The 11,384-nt window shown below is 36.8% G+C and overlaps 1 protein-coding gene across 2 annotated transcripts in view; it reads left to right on the top strand.

Moving 5' to 3' along the window:
* The window catches only part of VTA1 (vesicle trafficking 1), a 70,680-nt gene continuing 59,296 nt past the window's right edge, over window positions 1-11,384 (top strand). Inside the window, exon 1 of one of the 2 annotated variants that reach the window (XM_006066165.4) lies at window positions 1-185. In XM_006066165.4, the coding sequence (XP_006066227.1) occupies window positions 74-185 (112 nt within the window). In that variant the 5' untranslated portion in view covers window positions 1-73. The remainder of the gene's footprint in view (window positions 186-11,384) is intronic. The other variant, XM_006066164.4, reaches the window with a different exon arrangement.

The raw sequence follows: 11,384 nt of genomic DNA, 5'->3' as shown, positions 1-11,384 counted from the left end.
GCGGGCACCCTCCCAGGCGGAAGCGGAAGTGTCGGCGGCCGGCGAGTAGGAAGTGGTGATTCCTGAAGAGGAGATGGCTGCTCTTGCTACACTCCCCCCGCTGCCCCCACAGTTTAAGAGCATACAGCATCATCTGAGGACGGCTCAGGAGCATGACAAGCGAGACCCTGTGGTGGCATATTACTGTGAGTCCTTCCGAGTCTCCGCGGTCCTCCTCGGCCTCCGCTCCCCCCCCCGCCCCCTGGTTCTTAAGGCCGTCCCCGCCTCTCTAGCTTTAGACCTGAGCTTTGACCTCTGACCTGTCCCCGGGGTCCCGCCCTCCTTAGGGATCCCCAAGTTCTCTGCCCACTCCAGGCCTCAGAAGGGCAAAACTTGGAAAGTACTTTAGCGTCCACCAACTAAATATTTTTAAACGGAATACATGGGCTCATGGACTCTGAAACACAGTGTTCTAAAGTTTTCTCCCTGTGTGTACACACAGGAGCTTTCTGTCTCCACTAGGAAATCGTGAAATTAACCTGGGTAGTTAAGTAACTGAGTTGGGGCTAAAAGGAAGGTAAGTGTTCCAAAGACAGTAGTGATGTGGGCAAAAGGAAGACTGACTAATTGAAAACATTGTAATGAGTGTGGGTTAATTATGACAACTTGCAGGCCCATTCATAAATAAAGAGTGGCTGCTACAGAACGAACACTTGTATTTACCCATTTGTCCTTTTGCATTTAAACTGCTGTCTTCTACCAATGAGAACTTGTAGCCTTGATTTTGAATAATAAATGAGGTTGAGACATTTGGTGACATACTCTCACTTTGGTTGTGATACAATTGATGAAAAACACAGATCAAACTTGATCACACTTTTTCCTTTGTGCTAAAGACAGTAGTTCCATTATAGGTTATTTTATATTCCACATTCTAACTTTGCTGCAAATAAAACAAGTGACCAAGCAACTATAGTATGCTGAAAAGGATTTTTAACTTTGAGAAGCTCAGTATAATATGTCCTCTATTATAGACAGTATAAGGTTAGCCGAAATATGGTCCACTGCCATCCTGGCCATAAACCAGGAGTACCCCATTTTCATTCCTCAAATGTGCAAGGCCCTTTCAAACCTCCACATTCTTCCCTTTCTTGGAAATCTACCCTTTTTTCCACTTGACGAACTCCTTAATTCAGATTCTGACTCAAATGTCACCTCTTCTGTGGGCAGTAAGATGATTACTCTCAAGGCTTTACCTCCTCAGTTTGTTCGGATCATAACAACATTTTTGCGTTATACTTGTTTTTCAGGTTCCTCAAGCAGGGACCGTTAGTCATTCATTCAGCTTGTATTTATTGAGATTTTACCTGTATGAGTATTACCAGGCACAGTGCCTACAGCATTCATGAAGCTTACATATTGGGGGGGGAGGGTGGATTAAACAGTAAAATGAATAAATTTATATAGAATATTACAAGATTGTGAAGAAAATTAAAGCTGGGAAAGAACAGGGAGTACCAGGAGTAGGGTGGTAGGAAGTGAGGGAGGGATTTCATTTTCAGAGTGGTCGGGGAAAGCTTCGCTGAGTTCACATGTGAACAAACTTAACAGGAATGAAAAGCAAGCTTTGCATCACCTGGGTGAGAGTGCTCTCCATAGAGAGGATAACAAGTGCAAAAGTCCTGAGGTAGGGGCTTGCTTAAAGGAGCATCAAAGTGAGTATTTTAACTAGAGTGAATAGAGCGAGCAGAAAAGCAATGTGGTTAAAGTCAGAGAAATTATTTCTTATAACAGTGAAGTGGAAACCCTTGATTCCGTCTAGAAGCAGTCCCTGCATGGGCGCGGTATTCTACATGTTTGTTACTGTCTTGGGACCCTTTATTTCCTTTGTCACTATCCTCCCTCTTTTGCTGTTTCTTCCTAAACTTGCCCCGGTTTCCTTTATTTAAAAAATAAAAGGAGCTCTCACTGTGACATTGCCCTAGAGTTGCAGTCCTGTCGGCCCAGCCTCAAAGCTAGGCTTGAAATAGTTGTCTGTAGTTGTCTTTAGATCCTTACCTCATAGATCTTTTTCAGCCCATTGCAGTCTGGTTTTCAGTCCCATTATTTCACTGAAACTGCTCTCAGCAGGGTCAAGAACAATGATTTTTATTGCTAAAACCAGGTGTCACTTAAAAAATATTTTTGTTATGAAGCACTGGAGAAGGAAATGGCAACCCACTCCAGTACTCTTGCCTGGAAAATTCCGTGGACAGAGGAGCCTGGTAGACTACAGTCCAGGGGGTCGCAAAGAGTCGAACACGACTGAGCCACTTCTTTCTTTCTTTCTTATGTGCGTGTTAAAGAACATATATAATGTGTACATACAGTTCAAGGAATAGTAAAATGAATGCTAATATATCTACCATGCTTGCTGTGATTAGACTTTCAAATTTTTGCTGATCTGGTGAGTGTGAAATGATGTCTCACTGGAGTGAAATTTGCAATTCACTGAGTCTTAATAAGGTTGAGCATCTTTTCATATGTTAATTAACCATTTGTGATTTCCTATTGAAATACCTACTTACTGCTTTTGACCGTTTTCTATTTTATTGTTTTAATCTAGCTACTGATCTTTTGATATTGCAAATGTCTTTTCAAAGTTTATTTGAGAAGTTTGTTTTTTGATTTTTCATTCTATTTATGAAATCCTTTGATGTGCAAAAGTTCTTAATTTTAAAATATGACCAATTGAGTAATCTCTTCCTTATGATTTATGTTCCTATTTTCTAGGTCTTGATTTCTTTTTGTGTACCTTATTTGAGATTTTGGCTTCCTGAGTTTGTAGATGGGTGTCTTTCATCAAATATAGAAAATTCTCTACTTTCAATTATTGTTTCTCTGCTATCTCTGTTCTTTCCTTCAATTTTAATTAGACGTGTTGCATTTTCCTCCTTTAGCTTCTTTGTCTCTTAATGCTTTGATAGTTTGTGTCCATTTTCTTCCTATGCTACATTCTGTGTAATTTCTCTAGGTCAGTGTTCCCCTTCATATATTGTATAACCCATCTGTTGTGTTTCTATTAACATTTTCATTTTTTATTTCTAGATGTTCTCCTACTTTGTTTTTAAATCAGCCTCGCCATTTCTGATAATCTTTTACCTGTTTCAAAAGCACTCATTTCTTTAAGTGCTTTAAAAATATTTGCATTTATATTTGCTGTCTGATAATTACTGTATAGGTTATATTTTAGGTCTGATTCTGCTATTTAACAAAAAATGGCTTATGACAGTTTTTTTCTTGTAACTTAGGCACTAGAACTACTAAACCAGTACTCTTCAAACTTCAATATGCAAATAATTCTACAGGAATCATTTTCACATTTCACAACTTCTGTGTTTCTTTCCTGACAAAGTTCCTTTGGTCAAGGTGGCAAAGTAGTATGCTTCACTTTATTTATTTTTTACTATATCTTGTTCTCAATTGCCTTTTTCCTACTTTAAAGAATAAAAGCAGACTCTCCTGCATCATTACTATTTTTATGATGAATTGTTCTGGAGGAGAAAGTGGAAAATCCTCCAGGGTGTCCAGAAAAAAAGGACAGTTCTAACAAATTACTGGTGTTAGTGAAACCTCCATTTATTAAGCTATTAGATAGAGCTTCCTGTCTTTATGTGTCTTATTTGGAAGAAAATCAGTCAAGAGCACAGAATAAGCCTTTATTTAAAAATGCTTATAAGGGGAGTCACCTGGAGTCATCTCCTTTCAGGAATAATTAGTCAAGAATGAATCTCAGAAGAAGGAGGAATTTTCCTTAGCTATTAGCAGCCATTGTTCAATCATTTTGGATTTTATCCAGAGGAGTGCAGAGGCGCAGTTTGCAACCAAGACCAAGTGCAAGGTGGTATGGAGCATGTTGTCCTTGTTCTTGGGGAACATGGTAAGGCCATGTTCAAAACTGGCCTGTGTTGAAATTTCAAAATGGTAAGAGTTTTCATTATATGATCTTAGCATTTCGTTCTCTGTTCCTTATTAAAGTGTCATTCCTGAGGTAAGTTCAGTTCAGTTCAGTTGCTCGGTCGTGTCTGACTCTTTGCGACCCCATGAACCGCAGCACGCCAGGCCTCTCTGTCCATCACCAACTCCCGGAGTCCACCCAAACCCATGTCCATCGAGTCGGTGATGCCATCCAACCATCTCATCCTCTGTCATCCCCTTCTTCTCCTGCCCTCAATCTTTCCCAGCATCAGGGTCTTTTCCAGTGAGTCAGCTCTTTGCGTCAGGTGGCCAGAGTACTGGAGTTTCAGCTTCAACATCAGTCCTTCCAATGAACACCCAGGACTGATCTCCTTTAGGATGGACTGAGGTAAAAGCAAAAGGGAAATGCTGAAGTGGGAGTACCTTATTTCATTCAGGTGACAAGCTCATATCAAGGTCTGTAGGTTATCAAAATTTTAGTCTTAGAATCCAGAAATGAGAAAGAGTGTGTGGGAACATGTGTTAATGTTTATTTGAATTAGAGAAGTCATATTTTTCTGAAAAAAGTAAGCCTCCAATGGCTGATTGGTTTGACTTCAGCAGTTAGTTTTGCCATTTATGTAGAATGGTGGACATTCTCCTCAAATGAGGTAAATTTTCAGCTCTGAAGTGTTTTGCTTTTTTCAGAAATACATTTAAAACAAGTGATAAGATTAAAATATTATGACTTTTCCAAATCCTGTCTCACTCTTACAATAAAAAGAAGCCTTTGAAAGCAAATGATGAGTCTTTATAAGGTCTTTTCTGTATACTTCAGAGGAATTGAGAAAATGAATACTCTGATGAAGGGGTGACACATTGTTTTCTAGTCTTAAAACAAATTTTGAGGCAAACCTAATTAAAGTGTCAGCTAAGAAAGATTATTAAAAATGTTATTTGATCATAAGTAATGATGCGGTTTTTAGCCTATAACACAGAAGGAATTTAAAGAATTTGGTGGTTTTGCTGTGACAAAGCTTCCATTCTCATCTGCTGCTTTATGTGAATGAATTTTCTCCCTTGTTAAATTCATAAAAGTGAAAGCAGGAATAGAACCAATACTCTGGTTCGTTATGAGGATAAATCATGTTAATTCATAGATAGGCAGTTTAACTCATGCATTTCCAAGAAAATTTTACTTTTTATACTTAGTGATTATTAAGATAAATAAAATTCATATTGTTTTAAATGTTACGTGTTATACATAACAATTGCAAAAACTCAATTCCAGAAGAAACATTTTAACACATAGCACCTTCTCTCAGGAAATTTAATAAAAATTTAAATTTAAATTTTTATATACTTTTGTTGCAGAGCAGTGTGATAGGATAATCAAGTAACACGTTTGAGCTTGCAGATACATTTTTATAATAAAATCCTGTAAAGTACATAGAAATATGGGTTAAAAGAAAATAAGACAGTGTATTCTGACTCTTTAAAAAAATAATTTTTTTATCTGAAAGATTGTAATAGATACCAAATTGCTATGGTGTTTACAGTTGAAAGAGCGATAAAATTTTTAGATGTCAGTACTTGACATCTGTAGTACAGAAATTGCATTTTTTACCTGTTTAAACTTCAGATAAAAAGTAGTAAATGTCAACCTAAAAATGTGTGAAGGGATAAATTTCTGTAAACTTAGAGCAAACAAAAATTTTCTAAATTCCTAGAACAAGGAAGAATTTTTTGTGAGAAGAAAAACTAAAGGTTATTTTGCTAAAGTACTCACTGATTTATAAAAGTTCCATATTATCTTATATTTCCTCTCTGTATGTTGTGCTCTGCCTGGAATCCCCTATGACTTCCTCTTAATCAAACTTAACTCCTATTGACTCAGTACTTTTTACATTTTTTCCTTTTGAACTGTGTGTAGCTGGAGTAAGCTATGCATTGGAGGCATTATTCAGACACATTGATAGACACTTAAATGAATAATCGGTGTTTTCCATCCTCTGGATCACTTTTCAGTATGCATTGTGTTTTGATTTTCAGATATTTGGTTGGTGTTTTTGTTTCTAATATTTTGTTGATCTCTTAAGTTTGTGGTTTTTTTGTGTCTTTTTTTGGTCATGCCTCTTGGCTTATGGGATCTTAGTTCTCCAACCAGGAATTTAACCCAGGCCGTCGGCAGTGAGAGCTTGGAGTCTTAACCACTGGACTACCAGGGAATTCCCAACTCAGTATTTTTTGCAGATTGGTTTTCCTGAGCTCATATGATGTCTAGAAATGGTATCAAGTATATCCCTCCTCTTGATCCTCTTGATCCTCTTTACCTTTCAGTCTCCTGGATTCTCTTGAAAGACAGGGATTGATACCTTGTTTTCTCTCACCATCTGACACATAATTGGCATTCATAAATATTTAATGAATGCCATTGTTCTAAATGTTACGAATATTCAAGCCTTACTAGAATATTCACTCTGAGAGCAAGAAATATGTCTTAAATTGATGATCATTGAATCTCTTAACTCCTAATACAGTACCGAAGCCATGGTGGATAATTGGAAATTATGTAGTTTACATGTAATATGTGTTGATTGAATAAATATAGGGTAATTCATAGTTTTTTCACATGCTCTTACTGCAGTAAGGAAACATAATGAAAAGAATCTCAAAGCACAGTATTTCATAGCTTGTGGCTACTAGACTGTCATAGAGATGTCATAGGATGTGCCCTCTGTGCTTCCTCATTTCCAGTATTTTGTGATTTCCAGAAATGATTTAGATCTGGCCTTAATGGGAATACTCTAGTGTGTTATCATTTTTTGTTACCTTAGTATTCCTATATTTCTAAGTTGTTTGATCTTATATTTTCTTTTTAAGTCAGGAATAAGTGTTGAAATATCATATATCAAATTACTTTTTGACTATATGCTTAGAGTTTACTTCTTTGACCTTTTTAATTAGTAATAACAAATTATTGAATTTACTCTTACTTTGAACATCTCACTCCTGGAAATAATTGTTAGTTTTTTTTTCATTAAATTATTTTGAAATAATTCTAGATCCACAAACGGTTAGAAGAAATAATACAAAGAGATCTGTGTGCCTTTTACTCGTTGTGCCCAGTGGTAATATCTTACAAAGTCATAGTACAGTATCACAGCCAGAATATTGATATTGACACAATCTACCCATCTCTTTTAGACTTACGTAGTTTTCCATGAATTCATTTGTGTATATATCTGTATTTAGCTCTAAATAGTTCTCTCAAGTGGAGGTTCATGTATCCAACACCACAGTGAAGATAGAAGTTGTCTAAGAAGAATCCTTAATGTTAATCCTGTTACAGCCAGACGTTTATGCTTTGGGGATGTTCTTTTATATACTTGTCAATTTCTCACATTTAAAAAATTTATCTTGAGCTAATGCTGATGCATCAAAGTTTTCTAGAATATCTTTCATATCTGTCAGATTTTCAGATTTATTAGTTAAGAAATTACAAACTTAACCGTCCCTTCCTTTCTTCATACCTGTCACAGTCAGCCCAGTCATCAAATGTTTAAATTTTTACTTACCTTCTTAGTTTCTTTGACATCATACCCTCATCTTACATCTAAGCTATTGAGATAGCTTCCTACCTTCTACTTCAAGCTAAGTGAAAGTTGCTCAGTCGTGTGCAACTCTTTGTGATCCCATGGACTATAGCCTGCCAGGCTCCTCTGTCCATGGGGATTCTCCAGGCAAGAATACTGGAATGGGTAGCTGTTCTCTTCTCCAGGGGATCTTCCCAACCTAGGGATCAAACCCAGGTCTCATGCATTGCAGGCAGATTCTTTATCGTCTGAGCCACCAGGGAAGCCCCTACTTCAAGCAGGTAGTACCTGTTGCTACTTGAAAGTTCTACTTTAAATGCTCAGTGAAAATAAAATTTTATTCACAGAATAAAAGAAGGATAAAGTTAACTAAACATTTAGAAACCTGTGCTACACAAGCAGTACAATTAATTTATAAAAGCATTGCATTAGGAAAAGAATGTTTCCAATAGATGAAAGACAGAGGGCTAGTGTCCTTGATAGGGAAAACACTCATACAAATCCATTTTAAAAAATGAAAATTATGATCCGCATAAATGGACAGAAATGTGTATGTACTACTAAAAGAGAGCATACTAATTTTTAACGTTCAGCTGAATTAGTAGCAAGTGTAAATTAAGACGGCATACCATTTTTTGACTAAAGTTATAACTCATACAAAATGAGTATGTGATGAACTTCTCCTTGACATGGCTGTGTGAATTTTTAGAAAGCATTTTATCGGAGTATATAGAATTGTAAAAGTATCTGATGTACAGTAATTCCAGTTTTGAAAAGCTTCTGCCTAGGAAATAATCACTAATATATGAAGAACTTTAGGATTATCTGAACAATTATATATACGTTTGTGGCAAGCTCAAAAACAGCCTAAACATATATCATGGTGGAAATGGTTAAGTTATGGTATATCCATTGCATAGAAAGTGATGTAATCATTTAGAAATTAGAAAGCGTCTTTTGTAACATGGGGAAAGATTGATATAAAAATGCAGGATATAAAATTATATATATACTATTATTTGAACTTTTCACTGCAAATGGTGACTGCAGCCATGAAATTAAAAGATGCTTGCTACTTGGAAGAAAAGCTATGAAAACCTAGACAGCATATTAAGAAGCAAAGACCTTACTTTGCCAACAAAGGTCCATCTAGTCAAGGCTATGGTTTTTCCAGTAGTCATGTATGGATGTGAGAGTTGGACCGTAAAGAAAGCTGAGTGCCAAAGAATTGATGCTTTTGAACTGTGGTGTTGGAGAAGATTATTGGGAGTCCCTTGGATAGCAAGGAGATCAAACTAGTTGATCCTAAAGGGAATCAGTCCTAAATATTCATTGGACGGACTGATGCTGAGGCTGAAGCTCTAGTACTTTGGCCACCTGATGCTAAGAACTAACTCATTGAAAAAGACTCAGATGGCTGGGAAAGACTGAAGGCAGGAGAAGGGGACGACAGAGGATGAGATAGTTGGATGGCATCACTGACTCGATGGACATGCATTTGAGCAAGCTCCCAGAATTGGTAATGGACAGGGAAGCCTCATGTGCTGCAGTCCATGGGGTTGCAAAGAGTTGGACACGACTGAGCAACTGAACTGAACTTTTAAAAATGCATCTATATATATATATATATATATATACACACACACATACACAGACACACACACATACATAATAAACTTGGAGGAAAAAATTGCAGCTTTAGGTTTCTGGATGGTTTTCTTTTGTCTTTTTAAAAATTTTCCTGTAAGTGGGCATGTTTCATACCATCATTACTGAACAACAAAAGCTTTACTAAAAGCAAAAATATTTTTTAAACACCAATAGTAGCTCCATCTGACTGTCAGAAAAAATAAGTGCCTTTAGTGATAACTTATGATTTGAACATGGCATCATCTTCTGTAATTTTAATCAAGCTGAATTTCACTCCATTTCTAGAACCTGACTGACTTTCTGTTGTCTCCAGACCTTCCAACGTTGTTCTCCAGCCCTTGACACCTCTTCCCCTCCTTACCAGACCCACTCCATTTTTGTCCTTAAGATTCTAGCTTAAATTTCACTTTCTCTGGGAGGCTTTGTCTTAAACTCCCTGGTTTTAAGATGCATCATCTCTCGGTCCTCATTGTGCCTTGTATGGCTTTATCTTAATTGCTTTTTATATGCCTGCTGTTCCTTCTAGAGTGTAAACTTAAGGAGACTGTACCCTGCTAGGGCCTCTTGATTCATTCACTGTACCAGGTAGTGCTCGGCCACTAAAGATATTTACACAATAAGGAATAGATACTCCAAAAATGATGAATTGATCTGACTTTTGAGGTAGCCATGGTCCCCATAGCTACACCTTATAGTTGTCATGGAATAAAGAGGCCAGATAACTAACATTCATGGAGCTTTTGGCATTCATAACAGTCCTTTTCTTCTGGGTATCTGATTTGAACCTTACAGTCATCCTGGTCCTTCTGTTAGTAAGTGATGGAACCAGGACCTGAATGACAGATGCTAGATGAGAAGTGGGTATATGAAAAATTGTTGAGAGTAGGTAGTAATTAGAATAGCAGTTACAGAGTGAAGGTAAAGGGACTTGTTAAATCAGTGGGAAAACAAAGGGAACCAGTGCAGTAATCGAAGATTGCTGATAAGTGGAGAGTGAAAATGAGGACGGGCTTGATGTTACCGACATAACTTTCTGAGCTTTGTATCTCTCTCTCTCTTTTTTTTTTTTTTTTTTTTGCCTTAATGAAGCCAGAAAATATTTGAGTTCCTACTAAACATAGGCACCATATGATAAATATTTTGATTCTGTGACATTTGATGTTGTGGATAGAGCGAAAACTAGAAAGATTCCTTCCCTTTAAACTGTGTGTTGATATTTAGTATCAATATCAACTATCAACACATAAAGTTGATATTAAATATCAACATACAAAGTTTCAGATTTGGTTTTTAAAAGTTTCCTCTAGGGGGTGGTATTGTACAATTAATAGACATTCAGTGAACATGTATAAATGTTCTTTGAGAGTCATTTCTTTATATGACCATAGGAAAATTAGATGTGGTTGTTCAGGAAGTTGAAAATACATATGGTATATTTCATATACAAGATGTCATAGGACACCAGTGTAAATGTTTAAAGGCTAAATAATAATGAATTTTTATTGATGGTGATAAGCTACTTGGATATTAGGATTAATAATCAATTGCCTGTTATTTGCTGTTAATCACACAGAAATTGATTTTAATGACTAATAAATTTGACTAAGCCAGTTAAAGATAAGCAGTTTTTTTGTGCTGGTTTCTGAATCTGTAGCAACTAATTTGAGCTCATAGTCCTTTTGTCTAAGTATGTATCATTTCTTTATTGTAAGCTGACTCCGGATACTTTACTGTAGCATGACAGGTTAATAATAAAAACCTTGGAAAGTTGGACTGCTGACTTATCCATTAACATTCCATTTCTTTTTTTATTTTGCAAACATATTCGCAGACATGAATTTTATATTGTAGAATAGTCATTTTAATAATTACTCCTGTTTTTAGTAAATCATTTTGGTTTTAAACTCTTGAAGCTAACACACACACACTAGCATTACAGTAACTTGTCACAGGCTGTGTGTGTGTGCTCAGTTGCTTCCGTCGTGCCCGACTCTGACCCCATGGACTGTAGCCCTCCAGGCACCTCTGTCCATGGGATTCTGTCAGCAAGATACTAGAGTGGGTTCCCATGCTCTCCTTCAGGGGATCTTCCTGACCCAGGGATCGAACACGTTGGAGGCGAATTCTTTACCAACTGAGCCATCAGGGAACCCCTGTCACAGTCAACTACTATATAAAATCGCATTTCACATATTAGTTTAGAACTTACTTTTCCCTTCTCCT

The sequence above is a fragment of the Bubalus bubalis genome, chromosome 10 (genome assembly GCF_019923935.1).
Source record: "Bubalus bubalis isolate 160015118507 breed Murrah chromosome 10, NDDB_SH_1, whole genome shotgun sequence".
NCBI classification, from domain to species: Eukaryota; Metazoa; Chordata; class Mammalia; order Artiodactyla; family Bovidae; genus Bubalus; species Bubalus bubalis.
Note: the sequence above shows the minus strand (reverse complement) of the source record. Positions and strands in the feature narration are given on the sequence as shown.